General features: G+C 66.1%; 4 protein-coding genes across 4 annotated transcripts in view; 2 read left to right on the top strand and 2 right to left on the bottom strand.

Moving 5' to 3' along the window:
• Positions 1 to 491: 491 nt before the first annotated feature.
• Positions 492 to 3,937, top strand: GPR37L1 (G protein-coupled receptor 37 like 1). Its single transcript, XM_068985615.1, has 2 exons — positions 492 to 1,121; positions 3,131 to 3,937. Exons 1-2 carry the CDS (start codon positions 492 to 494, stop codon positions 3,935 to 3,937), a joined length of 1,437 nt encoding a protein of 478 aa, XP_068841716.1.
• A 3,322-nt stretch (positions 3,938 to 7,259) lies between these two features.
• ARL8A (ARF like GTPase 8A) lies at positions 7,260 to 14,045 on the bottom strand. Its single transcript, XM_068986015.1, has 7 exons — positions 13,902 to 14,045; positions 10,178 to 10,258; positions 9,921 to 9,994; positions 8,883 to 8,976; positions 8,679 to 8,746; positions 8,407 to 8,477; positions 7,260 to 8,129 (listed from the first exon to the last, which is right to left on the bottom strand). The coding sequence occupies exons 1-7, from the start codon at positions 14,022 to 14,024 to the stop codon at positions 8,080 to 8,082; spliced, it is 561 nt and encodes a 186-aa protein (XP_068842116.1). The 5' UTR covers positions 14,025 to 14,045; the 3' UTR covers positions 7,260 to 8,079.
• Positions 14,046 to 15,694: 1,649 nt separating this feature from the next.
• On the bottom strand, positions 15,695 to 22,615 carry PTPN7 (protein tyrosine phosphatase non-receptor type 7). Its single transcript, XM_068986280.1, has 9 exons — positions 22,557 to 22,615; positions 21,970 to 22,153; positions 21,635 to 21,719; positions 20,476 to 20,552; positions 19,203 to 19,340; positions 18,886 to 18,996; positions 18,285 to 18,442; positions 17,192 to 17,305; positions 15,695 to 16,495 (listed from the first exon to the last, which is right to left on the bottom strand). Exons 1-9 carry the CDS (start codon positions 22,613 to 22,615, stop codon positions 16,402 to 16,404), a joined length of 1,020 nt encoding a protein of 339 aa, XP_068842381.1. The 3' UTR covers positions 15,695 to 16,401.
• LOC138090321 (receptor-type tyrosine-protein phosphatase V-like) overlaps positions 22,614 to 23,893 on the top strand; it is a 21,158-nt gene continuing 19,878 nt past the window's right edge. Inside the window, exons 1-2 of the mRNA XM_068985808.1 lie at positions 22,614 to 22,732; positions 23,380 to 23,517. Of these exons, the coding sequence (XP_068841909.1) occupies positions 22,614 to 22,732; positions 23,380 to 23,517 (257 nt within the window). The remainder of the gene's footprint in view (positions 22,733 to 23,379; positions 23,518 to 23,893) is intronic.

Raw genomic sequence — 23,893 nt, 5'->3', positions numbered from 1 at the left:
AATTTGGATCCCGGCTGTGTGTCGTTGGGCAAGTTACTTTGCCGCTGAGCTGCGGTAGCAATGTAAACACAGAGTATGATGGTTCTATCCAGCAGCCTGGCCCAGTGAGTGCTCACGAAGCCCAAGGCTAGCAGCAGCAGCAATTGCCTGTCCCCTGAGGCAGGGCGGGAGCCTTGTCCCCCCAACCCCGTGTGCACGGCCGGACTGAGGGTGGGCGGTCCCGAGGGCCCCACAGGTCTGAGTGCTGCCACCCTTGGGGCCTGGGGAGGCGTGTCCTGCGGGTGGCACAGAGAGCCCTGTGTCCAGCAGAGGGCCCTGCCCTGTCCTGCCTGGCTGCCGCGGGCGGAGGGACGGGGGGTGACCACTGGAGCCGGCTGGCGATGCCAGACGCCCGCTGGGGGCGGGCCCAGCAGCCAGCTGCCCATCGAGCTGGGCCCGCACTCGGCCCGGCCTCGCCTCTGTGTGCGGGCAGCCGTGCCGCTCGTCCGGCCATGCGGTGGCTGTGGCCGCTGGGCATCTCCCTTGCCGTGGCGCTGGCAGCCGGGCCCGAAAGGGCCCCTGGGGGGGTCCGCCTGCAGCAGGGTGGGCACCAGCCTGTGGCCCAGGAGCAGCCGGACCGGTCCAGGCGAGGAGCTGAGTGGGAGGACGCCAAGAGGTTGCAGCAGTACGTGCCCGAGGGGTGGGCTGAGTACCCCCGGCCCATCCGCCCCGCCGCCCAGCAGCCCACCCAGCCCCAGGTGGCTGCCAGCCCCTCCCCGGACTGGGCCAGAGCGACTGGGGCCAGCGGGCAGGAGCCCCAGGGCAACGTGACGGGGACGCCCGGCCGGCGCCTGCAGGTGCAGAACCCGCTGTACCCGGTGACCGAGCGCTCCTACGGGGCCTACGCCGTCCTGCTGGTGGCCCTGGTGCTGTTCGCCGTGGGCATCGTGGGCAGCCTGGCGGTCATGTGCGTCGTGTGGCACAGCTACTACCTGAAGAGCGCCTGGAACTCCATCCTGGCCAGCCTGGCGCTCTGGGACTTCCTGGTCCTCTTCTTCTGCCTCCCCGTCGTCACCTTCCACGAGATCACCAAGCAGAGGCTGCTGGGCGCCGTGTCCTGCCGGGCGGTGCCCTTTGTGGAGGTGAGTGTGTGGCCGAGGAGAGCCCACGGGATGAGGGCGGGGGAGCTGCCAGCGTGGGCGGAGAGGGTGTGTGAGGCCCCCCACGCCTGTCTCGCGTCGCCCCCCGGTTGCTCAGGGCCCCTGCACCCCAGCCCGGCTCCCGCCCCCAGCAGCCTCAAGGCGGCCCCCCTCTCTCCACGCTGAGAGCCCCCTCCCCTGCCTTAACCCCTCTGTCTTTCCACCCAAGAAATGGCTCTCCCCTGTGCCCCCTCTCTGCCCCTCGATTTCCTGCCCCTCAATTGGTGCCTGAAGGGAGATTCCAATTCCCTGCAGAGCCCCACCCCCCGAACCAGTCAGGCCTGCACCCACTCCTGGGAGTGCAGACATGGAAGGGGAGGCCCTCGCTCCCCACGACCCTCGTCCCTGCCGTCACCCTTGTTGCCTGCTCCATGCTCTGAAAGTGGAGCCCTGGTTCTGGGGCTGCAGCTGAGGCTGGGGCGCACTGGGGTGTCCCTGGGCAGGTCAGACCCCTTTTCCTGTTTCCTGTCTCCCAGCCGGGGGTAGACCAGGCGGCCCTTCGCCTCTGGGCCCTTCCTCACTGGGTGCTGATGGGTGTGTAGACCGGAAGGAGAAAGCGCAATCTAAACAAGGCTAAACACACCGAAACGAGGGCACTTGTGTGGGCACGGGAGGCCGCCGTCCGTGCAGCAGCACGGAATCAGCCAGCAGCCTTGAGCGTCGCTTACGGGGGACTCGGGGGGAGCCATGAGGGCTAGAGTGGCCGTGTCCCCCCAGAGCCGCTCTCCTCCTGGGGGCTGAGCGAGTGGGTGGCTGGCCTGAGCGTCTGAACGCTGCTGTCTTCCCGGTCCTCACCACGTCCCATGAACTAGTGATGAGTTCTCATTCGGACGGACTTGCTGAGGCTCAGCAGGCGGCACAGCCTTTTTCTGCCCTCCCCAGCCCAGGGCGACCACCCTAAGGTGCTCAGACCTGAAGGAAGCCGCCCAGCTGGGCGCAGCTTTGCATGTCAGTTACCTGGAGCTCGGAGCCCTGCTGAGCCATGGGGGTCAGACACGGGGCCTTGGAGGCGGGCAGACCAGCGGAGTGACTGGGGTGGAGCACTTCACCTGCCTGGCCCCCTCATGGGTGACGGGTGATCCGCGCCACCGTGGCTGAGTGAGCTCTCGAAGGATGACAGGTGTGACAGCTGGGCCAGTCTGCTTCTCTGGGTGGCCCGACCCTGGGCCTCTCCAGCAGGGCAAGGCAAGACAGAGAGCCTGTGTCTGTGCCCCCCAAGGCTACAGTGTGCTTGGAGTTAAAACGATTCAAGTGATGGTTTTTACTGGAAAGGTCTCAGGGGAGGGAGAGGGCGGCTCCCTGTGAGGCCTGTCTGCAGAGTTGTGGCCGAGGGGAGCCGGGCCCCGCCCAACTGGGATCCCCGCACGCCTGCCCCCTCCACAGCCTGGAGGACAGGTGGCCGTGAGCCCTCCCTGCAGGCTGGGTGTCAGTGAGAGGTGAGGGACAGATATGCTGCTGGGCCCTTTCGGAGGGGCCCCTGGAGGCCCTGGAGCGGCGGAGTGAGCTGCAGGGTTCCGGGGGGCTGTTCTGGGAGGAAAGGAGAGGCTGTGTTGTTTTCCTCGGGCCTGCCCGCAGAGGGGCGGGGCCCCCACAGCACGCCCCAGCGGGGAGGGGAGGTGCGAGCGGGGAGCCCCCGTCTCCCTGGCACTCGCCTCCTCTCTGCTCACAGGGCGGTCGTCCTGTGCGCTGGGTGAGCAGGCTGAGCCCGGGTGGGCCGGTCTGCTTTCCTGAGTGGCCCGACCCTAGGCCTCTCTGGCAGGGCAAGGCAGGACAGAGAGCCTGTGTCTGCGTCCCCTAAGGCTACCCGCCCCCTCCCCCACGCATGTGGGGGACACGGGCATCCACAGCCTGGCAGGCCCAGGACCCCTGCATCCCCGCATTCATCCTCGGGACGATTCCTGAAGTCCCAGGAACGTGGTGCTGACCCCCTCTCCCCACCCCGTGCCCCGTAGGTCTCTTCCCTGGGCGTCACCACCTTCAGCCTCTGCGCCTTGGGCATCGATCGCTTCCACGTGGCCACCAGCACCCTGCCCAAGGCCAGGCCCGTCGAGCCGTGCCCGTCCATCCTGGCCAAGCTGGCAGTCATCTGGGTGGGCTCCATGACGCTAGCCGCGCCCGAGCTCCTGCTGTGGCAGCTGGTGCGGGAGCCCAGTCCTGCCGCGGGCGCCGTGGACACGTGCGCCATGAAGCCCTCGGCCCACCTGCCCGAGTCCCTCTACTCGCTGGCCCTGACCTACCAGAGCGCCCGCATGTGGTGGTCCTTCGGCTGCTACTTCTGTCTGCCCGTGCTCTTCACGGCCACCTGTCAGCTGGTGACGTGGAGGGTGCGGGGCCCGCCGGGCAGGGAGCCAGAGAGCCGGCCGGGCCCGCAGGAGCCGCCGGGGGCCCGGCCCAGCAGCACCGTGGCAGGCCTGGCCGCCGTGCACGCCCTCTGCGCCCTCCCCGAGAACGTGTGCAACGTTGTGGCCGCCTACCTGTCGGCCGCTCTCACGCGCCAGACCCTGGAGCTGCTGGGCCTGGTTACGCAGTTCTCCACCTTCTTCAAGGCGGCTGTGACGCCGCTGCTGCTCCTGTGCGTGAGCCGCCCGCTGGGCCGCGCCTTCCTGGACTGCTGCTGCTGCTGCTGTGGCGAGGGCTGCGGCGGGCAGGCGGCCCCCGGCGGCCCCCGAGCCAAGCTGCACACGGAGCTGTCCGCCTCCGGCTACTTCCACAAGCCCCGAGAGGCACCGCCGCTCCTGGCCCTGGGCACGCCCTGCTGAGGCCCAGCCGGCCCGCGGTGGGGGAGCTCTGCCCAGAGGTGGGCTCAACTCCCTAGGCGGGGGTCCGGGCCTGCCGGAGCCCCTCCCTGCTGCGCCGGGGCCTGCCCACCCATGCGCTCACTGGGGTGGTGGTCCTGCAGGCCCTTAGAGCTGCCCTGAAACTCTCCGGAACCTCACCTGGCCCCCCCCCCCCACCGCCCTGCAATCTGGAGCCTGACCGCATCGCCCATGTGCCCCTCTCTGCACCATGCCCCCAGGACTGGGCTCCTCCCTGGGCACGGCCGGCCCCACGCTGCATGCCTCCTTTGGGCGCCGTCCCCCCCGAGAGGACTCGTGTCTTCGTCTGCCTCCTCCTCCGATGTACCCCCGGTTGACCCATCCCCCCCGCCCTCCCTCCGCTCAGGCGCTCCCCCGTAGAAGGCCCTTCTTGGAAAACAATAAACTGGGTAGGACCAGCCCTGTGCCCGTGGGCCTTTCTTATGCCACCTCCCGGCAGTGCCCAGATGCACCTGGGCTTTGCCCTCCTGGCCACTGCCGGCCCCCCCGGTGTCCTGTCCAGCCTGGGGCACCATGACTTTGAGGGCAGAGTGAAAGGAAGGGCTTGGGGGTTGGGGCCCTGTGCCCTTGGTCAGGCCTGAACCCAGCCGTCCCCAGTAAGAAGGCTGGAAACTTATCTCCCATGGAGCACCCTCTCACTGCTCCTCCCTCCGCACAAAGCCCCCCGTTCGAGGGTCTGCCTCTGAGAACAGCTCTTGTCTGGCTTCTTAGAACGGACTGTTCAGCCCACAGACGACCCAGCCGCCTGCCCTCCGCCTGCCCCCACCCCACACCCTCCCCCCCCCCAGTCTTCTTTCCTCTCACTGGTTCCCCCCGCAATGGGGGGCCTTCCAGAGGCCCCTGAGCCTCGTCTGGGCCCAGAGAGTTTGGCACAAGGTCAGCCAGAGGGGCACCTTGGCTGAGGCCCCAGGAGCCTGCCCTCCCATCTGACATGCAGCTCTCGGTCTCCTGGAGGGGGTCCCCGCTGCCAGCTGTGCCTCGATCACCCGCGGGCCCAGGAGGGTCCCCAGGGCAGGGGCAGGGTGGTAGCGTGCCCGAGGCTCCCTTCTCCGCTGGTCACCCACCCACAGCCCTTGGCCTCAGCCTCCATCCCCCGCGCCCCGGGATCTTAGCGGCCTTGTTCTCTCTCCCTGGCACTCACCCCCAGGACGGGTGACGCGGAGGGAGAGGGAGCCCGTTGCTAGGTGACGGCGCTGCCGGGCGCACTCTCTTTGTGCTGTGAGAGGCAGGCAGCCCCCACAGTGACTGAAGCCCCCAACCTCGTCTGCAGTAGCTTAGGACAGAGGGGGAGCAGGCTGGGGGTGGGCCAAGGGTAGGCCGGGTGCTGGGTGCCCTCCCCTACTTCCTCTCCGCACCCCCCCCAGTCCCAGATGCACCAGCAGCTTCCTATGGGATATGGGGGGCGGTGAAATGGGGACGAGCCGGGCGGGGGGGGCCCACCACATCCTGTCTGGGGGCTCTGCCAAGGGGCACCCTTGCCTCTCTCAGCTCAGAGCCGTGCGAGGAGACGGCCCCGAGGCCCAGCTCGCCCTGCTGCCCCAGGCAGCCAACGTGAGTGGCTTGCAGGATTAGTCAGCCAGCAGGCCAGCGGGCCTTGGGAAGGAGCCACGGTCCCTCCGGCCTGGCCAGCTGGGGGAACAAAGCGGCATTTGTTGCTTAGGGGTCCTGGGCTGGTTGGCAGTGGTGAACAGTGGACTTGAGCTGGGTCTTTAGGGGATACCAGCCAGCTGGGAGGGGCCAACTCACTGAGCCCCCCACCCTCCCCCACACCTGCAGTGAGAATTGCCTCCCTTGGGCAGAGTGGACGCAGTTCCTGGACCCCAGTGAAGCGGGATGAACCCCTCACAGAGGCCTGGAGTCACAGGACTCCTAGAGCTCCGGGCAGGAGACCCAGCATCCAGCACCTTCCTTCCCGTCCTCGCCTGGGGGTGCAGTTCTGCAGGGCGGCCGAGGGCCCCACCCCCACCGCGGCGCATGAATCTGCCGTCTGTGCTATAGGCGCCTGCTGTGTGCGCTGGGCAGGTGGGTGCCTGCTGGCTGGTGAGCAGCTCACCCTGTCTCAAGTCCTGCCCTTCTTGGAGGACACGGGAGGCCAGAAAGGCAGGTCACTGGGTCCCCCCATCCTGTTCTCCAGACCGTGGGGTGCTGGTCCTGCCCCAGCGCCCCAGGCCACGGCATCGCCAGCCACCGAGGAGCCAGGAGGACCAGCCTAGCCCTGGACCCCCTTGCCCATTCCCGAGGGGCTGGTCAGCGCGCATGCATGCTCAGTTGTGTCTGACTTTGCACTCGCTTGGATTGCAGCCCACCAGGCTCCTCTGTCCGTGGAATTTTCCAGGCAAGAATACTGGAATGGGTGGCCAATTCCTCCTCCAGGGGATCTTCCCGACCCAGGAAGACCTAGTCTCCTGCATTGCAGGCGGATTCTTTACCACTGAGCCACTTGGGAAGGCACCCCAAAGTCACCTGGCTCCATTTGCCAAATTCCATCAAATTCCGCGGCAGTGGGGACACTGCCCCCCTTTCGTTCTGATGAACGGAAGGAGCCTCCAGGAGAGAGCACGGAGGACGTACCGAGCTCAGAGCCACCAGGGGAGGCCCGCCTCGCAGGACCCTGGAAGCTGCTTTCTCTCAGCAGAGGATGGATGAAGCCTGCGTGTAGGGCCGTCCCATTTCTGGGCGGAGGGGAGCCCAGTGGGGCGGGGATTACGGTAAAACTGGGTCAAGATGGCCCCGGATTCGGGAAGGATTTTCGAGAAGCGGGGCGCAAGGCTCTGAGCTGCTTTGGAGGTGAGGGGGGCGGGTCTTGGTGGAAGGAGGGAGGGTGCGGCCTCTCCTGGGAAACCAGCAGCCCTGACACCAGCGGGCGGAGCGGGTCGGCTGCGGGCTCCGCACGCGCCCCAGGGCCCTTCACTGGCTCCGCCAGCTCGGGCTGCAGGCGGAGCCTGGAGGCACTGCGCGCGGCATCCCGCGCGGAGGCGCGGCCGGGCAGGTGGTGACACCGGCGCCCTCGGGGCCGCTGGCAGCTCAGAGCCGGGGACCAGAGGAGGCGGCGGCAGGCAGGAGCCGGGCCGCACGCGGGGGCCGCTCTGTAAAGAGCCATTGTGTGTCCGGGGCAGCGCGTGCCTCCCGCTGGCTGGGTGCGCCTGGGTGGAGGGCTGGAGTCCTGAGCCTGCTGGGCCACCGGGGGCAAAGAACCCACACCATGCAACCCCCCAACACAAAATTGTCGTTTATTCTTGTTAGGAGGCAAAAAAATGTACAGTTACAAGAATCATCTTCCAAACAGAGGTTAAATATGAGCAGAAAAGTGTAAAAAAGGAATAGGGACATCACTTTACAAATCATTAAATTAAATAAACCAACAGAAAACAAAAATCCAAAGAACCAACCCCCCATGCTGAGTTCTCTCCTTGTGCAACTCTGCAAAATGAGAACAGAAAGTGAGGTGGCCCGTGGAGGAGGGGGCCTGAGGGGCAGGAGCTGGAAGCCGGCCGGCCCGGCGGGGAGGGCGGGCGGCGGGGGCACCTTGGACGCGGCCCCTGCCCTCCGCCCGGCTGGGGCCGAGAGGGGAGTCCCTGGAGGCTCCCGTCTGCCTGTGACATCCAAACACTGCAGGGATAGATGAGGCTCGGGACGGCCGCCCCTGCCAGGCTGGTGCCTTTCCGGGCGGCCCGGCCCTAGCCGACCCCCGGCTCCCTCCTGCTCTCTCCACCGCCCCCTCCCTGATCCTGGCTGGGCCCTGCAGCATCAAATGGTTGATTTTAGTCTTTGCTTAAATTAAAAAATTAAAATATATATACATATATATACTGTACACACAGGACAGTAACAGAGTGTGGGAAAGGGGAGCGGAGAGGGGCGGGGGCGGAAAACGGAGCGGGGAGGGGGAGGTTAGGGGGCGGGCGGGAGCCATTCATTTTACAGTCAAATCAGGAGTTCAAACCTCAGCAGAGCGGGACTCTGGGGCCCCCGGAGGACCCTCCCCGCACTGAGCAGGGAGGGTGGGCTTGGGGGGCCGCAGGGGGAAGGGGGAGCTCGGCTTCAGGCCGGGAGGCGGCCCCTGGTCCGAGGGCGCGGCCACGGTCTCAGCTTCTCCGAGACTTTGAGTGCTGGATAAGCCACTGCAGGGTGATATCTGGGAGACAAGGGGGCGGGTCACAGGGCTTCGGGGCTGCTTCTCTTGGGGAGAGCGCACACGGGGGGCGGGGGGCTGCAGCTGGGGTCACCCCAAGGGCGTCCCAAGCCCAGTCCCAACGTCAGACCTGCTCCGAGCCGCGCAGGCGACAGAGACCCGGGGAGCTCGCCCGAGACCGCACACCAGTGGGGGCAGGCCGGGGGCTTCTTGCCGCCGATCCCACCCGGGGAGCCCGGGGCCTCCCCTCCCGCCCCGCCCCGCGGACCCGCGCACCCACCGATGTTGTCCTTCTCTTTGCAGGAGATGGAGTAGCAGCATATCTCTCGGTCCTGGATGGCAGACAGGCTCCTGCGGGGACCACGCAGCCTCCTGAAGCTGCCGCCGCGGGGACTGGGGGCTTGGGGCCGGCAGGGGACCTGGGACTGGGGGGCGGGGGGAGGGGGCGGGGAGGCGCGCGAAGGGCGGGCCCGCGGGCGCCACCGCGCGGCGGGTGCCGGAAGCGCGCGAGCCCCTCGCTCCACGCCGCGGGCAGGGGCGGGGCCCACTCACATTTTCTCGATCAGCTCCTTCTCATCCAGCGCTCCCGGGAGGTCTCGCTTGTTCCCCAGGACGAGCACCTGCCGCGAAGAGAGGACAGGGCTCGGACCAGGGCTGCCGCGGCCCGGCCGCCCTGGAGGGGGTGGGCCCGGGGGCCTCCACACCGCCCCACCCGCGCAGAGCCGGGCCCGCCCGCCCACTCCACGCGGGGCTGACCGGGATGCCCTGCAGCTGGGGCTTGTCCAGTAGGTTGTGGAGCTCATTCTTGGAGGCCTCAATCTTCTCTTGGTCAGCGGCGTCCACCATGTACCTGGGGGACGGCAGGTGAGGATGCAGTTGACCCCACAGGCCGGGGTGGGGGTGGGAGCTGCCACCTGGGTGGGCTCAGGAAGGGGCTCCGATGGGACAACCTGCACGGACCAAGGGGGGCCTGCCCGCGTCCCGCCCCGGACAGACCCGGGAGAGGCTGCTGCTCGCTCGGCCAAGCTCGGCAACACGGGTCCTGTGAGATGAGACCCGAGTCCTTCAAAGAAAGAGACGAAGGGGGAGAAAGCTGCCAAGGAGGCGCTAACAGACTTTATGCTCAAAACACTTTTAAAGAAATCACACTGGGGAGTTTCCTGGTGGTCCCGGTGGTTAGCACTGGGAGCTTCCGCTGCAGGGGGTACCGGTTCCATCCCTGGTCCAGGAACTAAGATCTCGCATACCACGTGGCCAGAAAACTTAAAAAATAATAACAGTAATAAAAAATCAGGTTACAGGGTGTAAGATAGGCCACAACGATATACTTTACAACATAGGGGATAGAGCCAATATTTTGATGTAACTGTAAATGGAGTATTACCTTTAAAATTGTGTAAAAATTTTAAAATCAACTTAAAAACAATGAAAGCTAAACGGTCGTTTGGGCACATCTGCACATCTGTATGTTGTGGTTGTTGCTATTTTTTTAAAAGCAAGGGAGGGAACTCCCTGGCAGTCTAGCGCCGGGGTGAGGGAGACGGAAATCCTGCAAGATGTGTGGTGTGCCAAAAAGGAAAAAGGAAAAAAAGGTGAGGGAATGAACCGCTAAATCACATAAAATTCAGGACACAGGTGAGTCTGAGGCGGGGGAGGTCCACGCGGAGGCTTCCGCACGAGGCGGTGGTGATTCCGGTCTCAGGCTGGACGGTGGGCGTCCAGAGGGTCCGTCTTAGCAAAGGCAAGCCAGAGCGGCGGCAGGGGCTCGCGCGGCCGGGGCGCCCGCGCACTCACACGATGGCGCTCACTCCGCGGCAGTAGCGCTCCCACATGCTGCGGAAGCGCGGCTGTCCCCCGATGTCCCAGAGCTGGAGAGAGGGCGGGGCGTCAGCGGCGGGCTTCCCCCCAGCCCCGGGCGCCCCCCTCTCCCGGGGCTCCTCGGCCGCCGGCTCCCTGGGTCCCAGGCCCCCCAGCTGCCCTCTGCCGCGGGCTCGGCGGCGTGGGCACCCAGGCTCCTTTCTGCCCACTGACGGCCCCTGGCCCGCGCGCACCTTGATGGTCACGTTCCCCTTGGTGATCTTGCGCATGTTGAAGCCCACAGTGGGGATCATGTCCTCGTTGAACTGTCCTGACTGGAAGGGAGAGTCAGAATTGGGAAAGGGGCAAAAACGGCAGGCGCCGATGGGCGGCCCCTGCGGCCAGGGACCAGGCAGTGGGGAGCCTCTCCTGCCTCCCCCTCCCCGTCTATCCTCTGGAGGAGCAGGTGGGAGAACAGTCGAGGTTCACACTTGCACAGGCAGTGAACGTTCATGTCAAATCCGGGAGGGCAGGTCAGCCACACCCCACATGCAACGCGCAGCAAGCCGTTTCTGGGCTTCTTTGCGCTGTACCCATTTGTAGGATGGGCGGTCCTCCCTGGGACCTCGCCAGGCGGAGAGCTCCTCAGGGACTAACTCCATTTCCCACAACCCAGTTTCAGATTCTAACAATTCTCACTTCTCCCCTCTAGACTGTCTCCATGATCTCTAGATTGTTCTAAACTAGCCACAGGCCTCTAACAAGGCCTACAGTCAGACTTGGACGGAACTCCGCCCAAGGCCGTCTCCAGAAAATAACCCTCTGCTCCCCCCAGGACACAGGCTGAAGGCGATGCGGCTTCCCTAACCCTGACCCTGAGGGGACAGCCTTGCTCCTCTGTGATGCCACCCTCGGTGGTGGCAAGCGTCATTTGCCTCCGGCCACACCATGAGGCCAGGGACTCTGGTCACTGGCCACAGTGGGGACACGGTGTCTTCTTGTTCAGAGCCTGCGAGCGTGAACCAAGTCCCCGGGGCCCAGCTGAGTGAGACAGACGGATTCCCTTTTCATCTTCAGGAGTCATCAAGGCCCTCGGACATGAGCAGGGGCCGCGCAAGACGCATGCTAGGGATGAGGCGGATCGAGGGGCTTCAGAGACCCTGAGAGAGCACACAGTGTGTCCGCGCACATTGGCGAAAGGGTCTCTGGTTTCTGTCAGATATCAAAAGGGTCCAAGAGCCTCTAAAAGTGAGGAAACTCAAGAGAAAGGGAGCGCCCTGAGGAGGTGGCTTCGCTTTTGGCTGAGGAGGGCAATGCATGTGTGGTTAACCTCTGCAGACCCTGGCAAGGTATGGGGGGCGCACCCCTACCCCGAGCGGCTAAGAACAGAGAGACCGAGGATGAAAGCCCACTTCTCATTTGCCACTCTTCATGGAGGAGCTTGGACAGACTTCTGACCTCTCTGGGCCTTGAAGTTTCCCTCTGTGAAATGGGGCAGAGGGGTTTGGCTTCCTAGAAAGTGGCCAAGAGGGCTCACAAAGAGCGTGGAAATGGTTTCCATACGTGAGGGACCATCACTGCTCCCTGGCGACCGGAACACCCACAGGCTCTCGTAGAAATGAAAAGCCCAGCCTGGCAGAGGGGGGTGCTAGGAGGACCCTCAGGGGGGCAGGCTCCCTGCCCCGGGATTTCCAGGTCAGCAGTGAATCAGAGCTAAGCTGGAACCAGTCGCAACTTCATTTCCCGGCTAAGGCCTCAGATCTCACAAGCTCCTCCTTGAAGGTCAGCAGGAACCCTGAAGGTGTCTAGTGGAGCGCCCCCTGAGACTTGAATCCCCTCTAGCTCATCCTTCCTGGGTTAGCTACAGCACTCTGAAGTTCTTTATGAGTCCAAAATCCATCTTCCCAAGTTTACCCCTGGGTACCCCAAGATCAGTTCTTCCACTGGACAGTCATTCACACTTCAAAGTATTTGAAAATATGTGTCCTCTAGTTTCCCCTGGGCAAAACACCTCCTACTTGCAGGCAGCACAGCCTTTTCAGAGCTTGGGAAGCTGGGGTTCGGGTTCTCAGGAGCACCGGAAGTCTCTCAATGACGCTGCCCAGCTCACATTAGCCCGCTGAGCAGCTGACACATAAACTCAATTTCTATCTACAGTCAGACTCACAGACTGAGCAGAAAAATCAAATGGGGAAAAGCTGAGACAAAGGCCAAATGAAGAGGCCAGCGGGATTCAGAAGGTCAGTGGTGGGCACAAGGGCAGAGCCCAGGGTCCGGACTCTTGTTTCTTTCTGAAGGACACTCCACTGAGATCATAGCCGGGTATGGCCCCAGAGGAGCTGAGAACTCTGGACTCGCCCAGATGTGGGCACTCCCACTGCGGCCCACAAGGATGGGTGTTCCTGGGAAGCCTCTTTCCAGGGAATCGAGGTTGCACTTTGAGGGGGGGCGCGAGCAAGGTGGCACACTTCATGCCGTGAAGATGAAGGTGTGGCCGGGGGCGGGCAGCAGCCTCCCTGTGCACCTCAGACACTCCTGACCCTGGTGGTGGAATCTGTGACTCTGGGATTCTGTTCTGACCTGCCGGAGCCTCCTGCTCTCTGGACACGACCAGGACACAGGAGCGCCTGGGCGCCTGCGGATCCCTGCCGGGAACACGGCTTTGTAGCCGCTCCAGGAGGAGCGCGTCCCTGGGTACCAGAGGTGACGCCCAGGCTGAGCCACGAGAGCAGCGGCAACCGGCCCCTCCCGGCCTCACCGCGGTCATCTCCCAGCCAGGCACCTGGCCCCTGCTCCTGGAGCCCGAGCCCAGGCCGACGCCAGGTCTAACCAGGGGTCTCCCTCGGAGGGCAAGAGCCTGGACAGATAGGAGCCCAGACACCATCCTGCCAACAAACCCAGCCTGGGCCCCACGAGCTTGTCCTGCTGGGTGAGCGGCCAGGAGCCCCCGGGCAGAGGTCATCACAAACACGTTTAGGAAAGGGAGCCAGTGCCCAAACACACTATGGTGGGGAATCTAACCCCAGCCTCCCTCCACCCTTCTCTTCGAGGGTGCGCAGAACCGGCAGGGGAGGTACCCAGGCCCGCGGTCACCCTTCTCCGCTGACCCATCTCATGCACGCCCGGTCTACGGTTCTCAGAAAACCCAGGCAGGGCACAAGCCGAGCCCTGCCCAAGCCGCCCTCAGCCCCAAGGGGCCCAGCGCAGCCGGCTCACAAACGCCTGCCGGGCCGCGGCCTCCACTGCGGTTCAGCTTGTCTTCCCCTTTTCTGAGACACATTTTAATTCCTTCCCCACCACCGCCTTGACTGAAAGGCTCACACTCGCCCACCCGGGTCCCGGAGCGACTCACCCCTCTGTCCTCAGAGTGGACCTGCCCCCCCCACCTCCACCCCATCCTCTGGGTCCCCACCTCCTCTGCAACTTCCGGGCCAGGCGGGGCCTCCGAGCTCCTCGGGGTGCCGTCCATCCCCCCCGGACCTCCAACTGGGCAGAGGTTCCCGTAGAGGAGGCGTCTGGGATGGAGCCCTGGGCCCCGGGTGGTTTCCGCTCCCCCCAGAGCACCCCTCTCCCCACCACCATTAATAGCGCCAGGGTTTCCCCTTCCGGCCAGGCGGGGTTAACCCCCCGGGGTGGGGCTTGGGCCGCCGGGCCCCCCTGCCCAAGCCGCAGGGCATCCCACCCCGCGACCCTCCCCGCGGCAGGCCCTGCACTTTCGCCCCGTCATGCGCCCGGCTTGCGGTGCGGAAGGCGGGCCGTCTCCGCGGGCGGCGGTCCCTCGGGCCTCGTGACACCCTCGGAGCCGCCAGTCCCGGGCCTGGGCCGCGTCCCCTGTCCCCCGCCCCCCGCGCCCTCGGTGCCATCCCGGCCCGGGCGTGCGCCGCCGGGGCCCCGGGGCCGTGCTAGGCCCCGCGCCTCCACGCCGGGCGGGGACCCGCTCAGCCCGGCGCGGCGGGGGCTCGGGGCCGGCGGCCGTACCGCGATCACGTTGACGAAGGTGGTCTTGCCGGAGTACTGCAGCCCGACCAGCGTGAGCTCCATCTCCTCCTTCCAGAACAGGGCCTTGAACCAGTCCAGCAGCTTGTTGAACAAAGCGATCATGGTCGCTGCGCCGGCCGCGCCTGGTGCCGGCCCCCCGCCGCCCCTGGTGCCCTCGCGCTGCGGCCGGAGCGGCCCTCCCCGGTGCGGCCCGGCTCCGGGCTCGGTGCGGGCGGAGGCTCGGCAGGAGCGCGCGGCGGCCGACGACTCGCTGCCGGGATCGGCGCGCCGATGGGTGTGGCCTCGGCGCGTCCTCCCCCCGCCCGGCCGCCGTCCTCCTCGGCGCCGTCCTCCGGCTCCGCCCGCGCGGCCGGCGGCCCTGCTCGCCCCCGAGCGAGCGCGCTCCTCCGCGCCAGGCCGGCGGGCCGAGCCGCGGAGCGTTGGGCGGGGCGCGCCGGGCCCGCGGGCGCGAGGGGGCCCTGGGGAAAGGAGCTCCGGTTGCTTTTCCCCTTCGCGAGCTGCCGCGTCCTGACGGGCACTCGTCCGGCCTTGCAGGCAGTGGGTCGGAGGTGGGCGAGGGCGCCGTCCAGCGGGAGCATTTCCAGGGTGGACGAGGGTGGAGGTCTCTGAGATCTTTTGTTCCCTGGGTCCTGGCCTCTGAGCATCTTTGGGTACCGAGCCCCGATCTCTCAGAGGGTACCCCGCGGAGAGGAACAGCCGCCAGTGAGCGCTTTGTCAACCACGATGTACCAGAACCCCCTGCTTATAAGCCTCTGGCCCAGAGAGGCTTTTACTAGGACCACCGTATACTAAGCAGAGAAGATCCTGCCAGGCGGTTTCTCGTGCGGCAGGCTCGTGGCAGATGGAAAAGCTGGCCTGGGCTGGGTAAAAGCCGCAGCTGCGCTCGGGAGAGCCACCGGCGGGGGTGGGGGCCTTCGAGGTGCTGCTGTCCCTGGGGCCCCAGCTGCCACCCCGCCTTGGCCGCATCTTAGTGTTTGACCTCCATGTATGTTCACGTGCGTCCAGGCTTTTAATCAAAGGTTCGTAAACTTTCAAATAGCAACCATACCTGCAAACCCCCCCGAGATGACCCCATGATCAGTTGCCAGAATGGTGCGATCGCGGGGTCTCGCCTGCGGAACGACCTGAGTGGTTACGTGGCTTTTCTAGTCCCTGCTCTTGGTAAGCTCCTCTCTAGCTACCAAGGAACACCTCTGTCTCCCTGGCCCCCCAACAAGCCCACTCCAGAGTCGCTGCTCTCTGTGTCCCTGCAAGGGCTGTGAAAGTGCACGGTCCGGGGTTAAGAGTGGCTGCCTGTCTCTGCTCTGTGGGTTCTTACCCTAACTGATGTGAAGGGGCCCCGGAGGCCTGAGGACAAGAAGAAGCCTTTATTTCCCCACCTGTTATTCTACAAGGCCTGTCCTCGGGTCTGGACAGGGTTGGGGCAGCAGCACCCACGGAGGGGGACCCGCCGCCACATGGCAGCTTTCCTCCTGGGGAGTCTGAGCTTCCTGGGCAGCAGGAGTGCCTCTCGAGGGCAGGGAAGCTTCAGGAGGAGTGAGGTCCCTCCTGGGGGGTGGTCAGCCCTGAGACTAGGCCTGGGGGGCCCTGGGCCTCGAGCTGATGAGACGCGGAGGGCAGTTAGCTCTCCAGGGTGAACTGCGGCGGACCCTGTTCAGCCCGAGCCCCTGGCCCACGCAGGTGCTTTAATCCAGGATGCTGGTGGAAACAGGCGTGCAGTCCAGGCGTGCTCTGCAGGGAGAAGGGTGTGGCGGGGCTCTTGTCTGGAGTCAGGCAGTGCTCTCGGCTCCTTGCTCAGCTCTTGTGTTCTTCCCGGGCACTCGCATCTCTTCTGAGGCTGGCAGGCAGGCTGAGGACGTAGGGTCTCCCGGGAGAGAGGGTGGGGCAGGTGGCTGGCAGGGGCAGCAGTCTGGACCCCGGGGAGGTGCTCCCACACTTTCCTTCTTCTAGAGACTTCAACTGTTTGGTCTGGTCGCTTCTGTAGCCTGTTCCCCAGACCCCGGTGTGGGCACAGGGCTGGTCTGGTTCTTGCCCTCCTTGGGGTGTCCGGCCTCTGACGGGTGAGAAGGCAGAGTCCCTGGCAGGATGCTGGGGACGTAGCTAAGGCAGCACCAGGCTTCTCCCAACTCCGGCCATCGGCCTGTTCTCGGGCTGGACCGGGGTAGGTATGATCTTGGGGTCACACTCTTGCCAGCCCCAGGCAGGGGGTGCAGCTGGAGCAGCTTGTGGGCACCCTCAGGTTGCTCTGCCCTGGTGGTCTGAGGAGGAGACCCAGGCTCTCACACGGGGGTTGCCCCTGTGTCCACTGGGGGCCTCTCCAGGGGGCAGGGGCGTGGGCAGTGCTCAAGAGCCGGTGTCTGGCCTCATCCTCACTGGCCAGCTTCTGGGACCCCAGACAGGCCCCCTGGGGATTCCCCAGGTCACGAGGCCCCCTTTCCCCAGGCCTGGGGAAGTGGCCCCGGGCAGGGAGGGCTCCGGGTCAGGGGCTGGGCTCCTCCGGCAGCTGGGCTGCGAACAAGGCCAGGGTGCGGTGCAGGAACTGGTACTGCTCCGCCGTCTGGATCATGCCTCCCCTGCGGGCAGAGACGCACAGCCCTGAGCTGAGGCGGGCGGGGACAGCCCGACCCTCCCGAAGGCCTCTGGGGCCTCCTCCCAGGGGCATCCTCTCTGCCTCCCCTCACCGCCCCCACCATCCTGTCTGTCTCCCCCCACTGCCCCCGCCGTCCCCACCCGGGAGGAGGCCCCACGTGGCAGGGGTCTTGGAAGCAGTGATCCCCCAGAGGTCCTGTCCCAGAGCTTCCCCACTGGTGAGCTCACTCCTCATAGCAGCTCTCCGGGGAGGGGGCCACTGTCTCTCTGGGTAAAGAAGTGGGGGCCCAGGAGGCACAAAGACGCTCAGCGGGGTGGACCCCATCTCTTGTCTCTACACCAGTGAACTTTTGCAGTTGCCTGTGGCTGTCTTGTTTCCAGAACCAACCATCCACTGTCTCCCAACCTGTCCCCCCTCCGAGAAGGGTATTTGGAAAAATGGAGACAAGAAACAAAAACAGACTGAAAGCTCAGGTGAATCCTATTTAATAGAGTGTTCTATTTAACTGTAGAATCCCCCAGCTAAATTCTAGATGGAGATTCTGGCCTGGGTGTAAGGTGCTAAGCTCTTGAAGCCCAAGGGGCCCGTTTTCTCCCACAGGAAATACCCAGAGCCTAAGGGCCTCCAGGAGGCATGGGGCCACTCACCGTGTCCTCACCCCGCTTAGCCAAGCACCCACCTGTCCAGCCGCAGCTGGCACACAATGCCCAGGATGTCCACCTCCCCGCGGGCCTTCAGCTGTTGGCAGCCGATGTGGGTGGCGATGAAGCAGCCAGTCCGGCCGATCCCTGCGCTGGGTCCAGGGGTCCAGGGCAGGGCAGGGCGGTCACAGGGGGCAGGCGGGTGGGGAGGGCAGCGGCCACGCCGCTGGACCAGCCAACGGCCTCTGATGGCGCTGCTCGCCCCTTGCCTGCCCGTCCTGCCCCCTTCCCTTCTTCATGAAGTCTCCCCTCCCACGTGAACCCGACCCCCAGCACCCGCCAGCTGCACCTGTGGAGGGTCCACAGCCCCCTGCCTGTGCTTGCAGCCATGTGAGCTCCTGAGGACGGGCCTCCTGAACACTCTGCCTGTCTCTGTCCCTGCCTCACCCCTCCGTCCGCCCGCGTCTTAGCCCGAGGCCCTGGGGCTCTTCACCGGCACACCTGGGTCTCTGGGCCTGTCTTGTGAGGCCCCTCATCCGCACGGCCACTCTTACCCTCCAGACTCTCAAGCCCGCCCGCGTGTCCGCGGCCCCGCACCCTGACTGCCCCCAGCCTCGCGTCAGGCCTTGGGAGCTGCAGCCCCACCCACCGGGGTGCTCCCTGCTCCTCCTCCACTTGGTTCATTAGCCTTCCAAGTCTTAGCTTGGCCTAGAGGTCCTTCCTCCCGGAACGCCTTTTCTGGCCAAAGTCTGGTGGGGGCGGCTTGGTTCTGTGCCCCCACACCCCCCGTCACGCTTCATCACGCTGTGCCCTGTTCATCTGCTCTTTCCCACCAGACCGTGAAACTGGGCAGCAACCAAACGGTCTTGTTCACACTGTCTCCTTAGCATCGAACTCTGCGCCCGGCAATAACAGGCTTTGAGTGAACATCTGTGGACTGCATAAGCGCGCCCTGGCGGCAGGGAGTGGGTTTGTCTCCTCCCGCGGGGCGGGAGCTGCCTCTCTGGACTGTGCCTGGGTGCCCCTCCCACACGTCCGTGTTCTGCAGTTGCTGGAAGAGCTGGAGATCGTGGTGTGAGTAAGGCCCGGGCCAGCCCCCGCTCCCCTGGAGACCCTCTGAGGGGCCCATACCTGCAATGGACCACGATGGGCCCAGGGTGGGCAGCGACCTCCGGGCTGTCCTCCACCTCGGCCACCAGGCGCAGCAGGGGCCCCGCCGATTCTGGGGTCTGGTGGTCGGGCCAGGCCGAGAAGAGGATGTGCTTCAGGGCCCGGCGCTGCTCCTGGTGCTGGGCGGGGGCAGGACATGAGAAGGGGGCAGCGGAGACCTGTGTTCAAGTCCCGGCCCTGCCTCCCACCAGCACAGGCCTGTGGACGCGTCCCCTTAGCCTCATGTTCTTCGCCTCGAGCACGGGGCTGTGATGCTCCGAGGCCAGAGAGCCGCTTTGGAGAGCAGAAGGCGCCTCTGGTGACAGCAGCTTAGGCTTCACGTGTTGTTAAGCCTCTCATCAAACTGCCGGGCACCCTCCAGCAGCGACTCCAGAGGGATGCTTCCCACAGGGATGGTGGTGCCTGCCCTGCCAGCTGGAGGGGCCCCAGGACGGCACCCGCGTCCCTCTTCCGGGCCCAGGCAGCTCTGCAGGCGTGGGTTCAGGCAGGTCTCCCTGAGCAAACCCGAGACTCCCAGGGGATGTCCAGAGAGGGGTGGCCCGGCCCCCGTGGCCCCGGGTACCTGGATGGTCAGCGTCCGCACGGTGTACTCTGGGCGCTCCCGCACGTCCTGGACGCGGACGCGGAAGGGCCCGTAGGTCTCCTCCTCGGTGGGCCAGTAGTGGACGCACTTCTGGGCGGGGGAGCTGGGAGTCAGGGGCTGGGGCCTGTCGGCTGGGTCAGGGCCCCCCCGAGGCGTCTCCCTGCCCCCCGGCGGGCTTGACACCTGCTTGACACCCGCCCCCCTCCCCGGCTTCTGGCCGGGGTGGCCTCCATGCCCTGTGACTCAGGGACTGACAGTGTCCTCGGCCCCCGGAGGCCCAGCCTTGACCCGCCCACCTCCTTGCCCTCTCGGAGCTGCGTAAGCATGATGATGAGGGGCGCCTCTTCCTGCCACACCATCTCCCAGAAGTCCGACACTGTGTTGGGCATGGGGCCCTGGGTGGCGATGTAGGCCTTGTCCTGCCCGCCGTAGCCCTGTAGGAGGGGAGGTGGGTGGTGAGCGCGGGCCTGGGCTGGCCCGGACACACGCGTCAGGGACGCACACGCCAGGAGCCCCACGCTGGCCGGGACAGCCAGCAGACCGCGCGTCATGCCCACCCAGCCGCACTGGCCGCTGTGGTGCAGGTCAGACTCGACGCAGCGAGTTGCGTTGAGTCTTTCCGGGCCCCCGTGAATGGCCCCTTCCTTCCTCTGCCTTCTACTAGCACCAAAGGTGGGGAAAACCGTGGCCCTTTGACTTGCTGCCTTGTGGAGTTTGCTGCAAGGCGTAGCACTCCCCTGCCAGCCCTTTCTCCCCTTCAGGCTCCTCCTGCTCCTCAGGGGACGGGGGGTCCAGACCATTCCCTGGCCCACGCTGCACCCCTCAGGCCCTCAGTTCAGTTCAGTTCACGTCTGACTCTTTGCGACCCCATGGACCGCAGCACGCCAGGCCTCCCTGTGCATTCCCAACCCCTGGAGTTTACTCAGACTCCTGTCCATCGAGTTGGTCACGCCATCCAGCCACCTCACCCTCCGTCGTCCCCTGCCCCTCCCGCCTCCAGCGTTGCCCAGCATCGGGGTCTTTTCAAAAGAGTCAGTTTTTCCGCATCAGGTGGCTGATGCGGGCTATTCACCTCCGCTCCCGGCCGGTGTCCCACCCACTCAGAGCCACGAGAGGGCTCACGTCTGCGCCTGCCGCCTCCCACCCTGCAGGCCGGAGGCTGGGCACTGGGCACTGGGGACAAGTCTAGGCGTGGAGTCCACCTGGCCTCCCGGCCTCTGGCTCCTTAATTCCGTGACTTAAGCTGCCTCCGAGGAGGAGGGGCCGCCTGGAGTAGTGAAGGCAGAGGGGAGGGGGCTGGCCAAACGCCGCACTGGGCTGCCGACCTGGGAGTCTTGGGCTGGAGTGGCCAGGGCAGCTCTCCACGGAGAGGCTGGCAGGTGTGGAGGGCCAGGGGCAAAGGGGACTGGGGTCTTCCTTCCAGCACCTGACGTCTGCTGCGTGCATCCTGGCCCGTTCCAGCAGCTCACGGGGTTGGAGCCAGGACACCAGGGGTTCCGCTGCGCTGGGAGGTGTCCTGGGGCGGGGGTGGCTCTGGACACAGCACCCCCTTCCCCGCCAGGAACTCACCCGAATGTAGTTGGCGTTGATGTAATCCCCGTCCTCCTGGCTCTGTGCCCGACCCAGACAGACTCGGCTCTGGGGGTCTAGAAGGGAAAACCAGCAGAGGTCAAAAGGCGACCAGCAAAGCAGCCACATGCAGGGCCGGCGAGAGGACAGCCCTGTGCCTGTCGAGGCGCCCGCGAAGAGCAGGGGGTCGCAGGGCGTTCCTGAGCAGCAGAGGCCCGAGGCCAGGGCAGTGCGGTGAGGCCTCGGGCGGTGCCAGCAGGACAGACCGGCGGCAGGGGGCAGCTACTGAGCATTCCAGCCTGAGGGTCAGAGAGGGGCGGAGAGGGGTCACAGCAATAAAAACGGAGAGAGATGTTCGAGGAAGAGCTTCTCCTGAGCGACCCCACTGGAACTCAGGCTCCATCCCACGCCCGCCTGACCCCTTGAGTCAGCCTCTAAGGGGGCCTTTCTTCAGCTTCAGTCCGGGCCCGATGAAGACGCTGGCTCCCAGGGGCCAGCTGGTCTGGGTGGAGGGCACCTCGGGGCCCAGAGCAGGCTGCCCCCATCCCTTCTGTGGGCACTAACAGGCTAGCAGAGGGCTGCGACCTCCAGACTGGGGCCTGCTGGTCAGATAAGGCTGCTCTGCGCGGAGCAGGGAGGAGGCCTCGTGGTCAGCGGGCCCCGTGGTCAGTGGGCCCTGTGCGTGCCTCCGAATACAGGAGGTGCTGACCCGGGTCTGTCAGCCCCAGGAACCCTGCCTGCCGCCTCCTGCTCTGGCTGAGATCCTCAGCATCTCTTGGGAGCCGTCCAAACGGGGCTTGTCCCCTGCAGACGGTGCGGGCCATTTCCCAGGCGGGAGGAACAGGAGGAAGGGGGTTGGTGCGCCTGACTGTGTGACCTCAGGCGAGCTACGCGGCTTCTCTGTAACTCGGTTTCCTCATCTGTAAAACGGGGGTCAGGGCAGCACATACCGCCCACCCGGGGCCGCGCTGAGCCGTGCTGGCCCACGGTGCGGGCCTAGTCTCAGGCTGGCGTGATATCTGCCCCTCTTCCCTGGGCAGGGCCAGGCGGGGGCACCCCTCTGTCAGAAGAAGAGGCCCCACACGGGGCAGCCCCCTCCTGGCTGAGGCTGTGTCTTGCCCTCTGAACGCCTCCACCCCAGCCCCACCGCAGTCCTTACTTGGCAAGATGGTCTTATATCGGTCCTTGGAGGCATGGCCAGGAATATCCAGATCTTCGGGGCTGACGAAGTTTGAGGGGATCCTCTGGCGGGGGCGGGGGAGTAGGTGCGTGAGCAGCGGCCCCCTTCCCAGCCTCCCTTCCCCCACTTCTCTGGTGGAGGGGCCCCGTTCCCTCCTGACATCGGGAGGCAGGTCTGGATGGGGTGCAGGGAGAGGGTGGAGCCGTCTCCTTCCTGGAGCCCCTGGGGTTCTGTCTCCCAAGGGCCCACGGGGACAGGCCTGCCAGCTGCTCCTGATCCAGAGGGGCAGTGACTCGGGGGGCCCTCGCTCTCACCAGGAATTCCTCTTCCAGCTGCGTGGGGCTGGGCGGCCGGTGCTGCAGGGCCTGCCGGCTGAGGGGGCGTCCGGCGGAGCGCAGGAAGTGCAGCGTGACCTCCTGGGGCGTGCGCACGGAGCAAATGGGCTCCACGGCCCCCAGGGACCGCACATCCAGCATCAGGGCCACATTGGAGCCGCGCCTGCAGCAGGGACAGCGCGGTCGGCCTCAACAGTCACGGCTGTCCCAGCACCGCTGGCGGTGGGCTCCCTGTCTCCTCGCGACCCCGAGGCCCAGGCCCCCGGCACCCCTGCCCCTTGTTGGCCAATGAGGAGGCTCCAAACCCAGCTGCCACCTCCAGCTGCCCCCACTTCCCATTCCTGGCTTGGCCCCTAAAGCTCAGACCCACACCCAGGCCTGGAGGCTCCGGGCCCCTCGAGGGGTGCTCAACCCAGCCTGGGGCTTGGGGCGCAGGCGCAAAGCTGACACAGATATGCAAATGAGCAGTCTGGTTTCCTTTGTCTGGGGAGGCGTGGGGGTCCCGCCGGAGGGGCAGCGGGGGGCAGGCAGGCAGGCTGGGCCAGGCCCTCCCGAGAGGGTCTCACCTCTCCTGCAGCCGTACGTGCTTCCTGGCCGGGGCCTGGTCAGGCGGAGGCTGGGTCATGGCTGCCTCCGAAGGCGACTGTGAAGGCGATGGGGAGGCCGGGGCGGTGCTCTGGAGCAGCCCCCGGGCCTGGACCATGCTGGGGGCGGCGCCCCCGGGAGCTCACACGGCCATGTGGCTTGGCCTCTGGGCTGTCGGGCGGCCTTCTGCCCTTGGGCACCTCGGGTCTTCTCGCTGTCTTCCGTTGTTCCCCAGGAAGTGGCGGCGTGGCTCTGTGGGAAGGCCAGGATCTCTGCAGGGGCGTAGAGTGGCGGCCGCCTGGGGTTAGCGCGAGGGCGAGATAAAGGGTCACGACGGGGGCCGAGATAGGACGGATCCGGAGGAATCCGGAGGGGCAGGGGCTGGGGGGCGGGCGGCGTGCAGCCGTTCCGGGTGGAGGGTGGGCTCACGCCCCTGGCTTTGCAGGGGCCTCCTCTGGACAAGAAGGTGGACCTCCGGTGTGCTTAGGGCAGCCAGCCCTTCCACCCAGGGTCGTCCCGGCCTCTGGGGTCTCCGGCCCGGGAGGGGGCCTGGGGGTGCTGGCTTCCTCCCGCCCATCCCCCGCCCGCCGCAGTAACTGTCACAGGAAGTGGCCTCACCGAGCCACAGCTGGGGGCACAAGCCGGGCGCCTCACCGAGGGCACAGCCCATCTCCAGGCCAGGGCCCGGCTTGGAGCTGAGCGGGGTGCTGGGGTCGCCGCACCCACGGGGTCTGAGTGGGCAAGGGTGGTCACAGCAGGACGCCTGTCTGCCCTCCCCGCCCCGCCATGCCCGCCCGCCCTCAGGGCCATCAGTGGCGGCGGCACCCCTGCCCACCTGGCGCGGGACCCCCTGGGCGCCCTCCTGCTTGCCCTTCCGGGGCCGCCCTCCCGGCCCTCCGTGTCCCCCAACCCAGGGCCTCAGGGCTCCTCCCCGCCCCTCAGGTGCTTACGAGGTGGCTGTGTCCCCAGGCGCCTCTCGCCAGCTGTCTGTCTGTCTGTCGGTGTGTCTCAGGGCTGGGGAGGCCTCAGGAAGCCCGCTTCCTCCCTCCGCCCCTCCTCGCTGCCACCCACGCGCAGCCAGCTGCCTATTGCCACCAGCGGGGCCAGGGGCCTCCCGCCTCTGACCCCGTGGCCCGGCCTGTCCACACCTTGGCCACAGCCCGGCCCTGACCACTGCCTCCCCTGCTGGGCTTCTCCTCCGGGCCCTGGTCGCCTCTTGCCTCTGCCTGCTTGCTGGGGGCAGCGGGGCCGACCCCCACCCCAGGCTGCCCCCCGGAAGCCCTTGCCCCTTCAAGCCGCGGGAATCCCAGCAGGAACA

The sequence above is a fragment of the Capricornis sumatraensis genome, chromosome 14 (assembly GCF_032405125.1).
Source record: "Capricornis sumatraensis isolate serow.1 chromosome 14, serow.2, whole genome shotgun sequence".
Lineage (NCBI taxonomy): Eukaryota > Metazoa > Chordata > Mammalia > Artiodactyla > Bovidae > Capricornis > Capricornis sumatraensis.
Note: the sequence above shows the minus strand (reverse complement) of the source record. Positions and strands in the feature narration are given on the sequence as shown.

Excerpts from the sequence above, each read along its gene's own strand:
- PTPN7 (XM_068986280.1), bottom strand. The coding sequence starts at position 22,615 with ATGACCCAGCCTCCGCCTGACCAGGCCCCGGCCAGGAAGCACGTACGG. Across the intron at positions 21,720-21,969 it reads AGCTGGAAGAGGAATTCCTG|AGGATCCCCTCAAACTTCGT; the intron begins GTGAGAGCGAGG and ends CGCCCCCGCCAG. Across the intron at positions 17,306-18,284 it reads CCCATCGTGGTCCATTGCAG|CGCAGGGATCGGCCGGACTG; the intron begins GTATGGGCCCCT and ends CCCTGGACCCAG.
- ARL8A (XM_068986015.1), bottom strand. The coding sequence starts at position 14,024 with ATGATCGCTTTGTTCAACAAGCTGCTGGACTGGTTCAAGGCCCTGTTC. Across the intron at positions 8,977-9,920 it reads CGCGGAGTGAGCGCCATCGT|GTACATGGTGGACGCCGCTG; the intron begins GTGAGTGCGCGG and ends GCCGTCCCCCAG. Across the intron at positions 8,130-8,406 it reads CAAAGAGAAGGACAACATCG|ATATCACCCTGCAGTGGCTT; the intron begins GTGGGTGCGCGG and ends CTTGTCTCCCAG.
- GPR37L1 (XM_068985615.1), top strand. The coding sequence starts at position 492 with ATGCGGTGGCTGTGGCCGCTGGGCATCTCCCTTGCCGTGGCGCTGGCA. Across the intron at positions 1,122-3,130 it reads GGGCGGTGCCCTTTGTGGAG|GTCTCTTCCCTGGGCGTCAC; the intron begins GTGAGTGTGTGG and ends CGTGCCCCGTAG.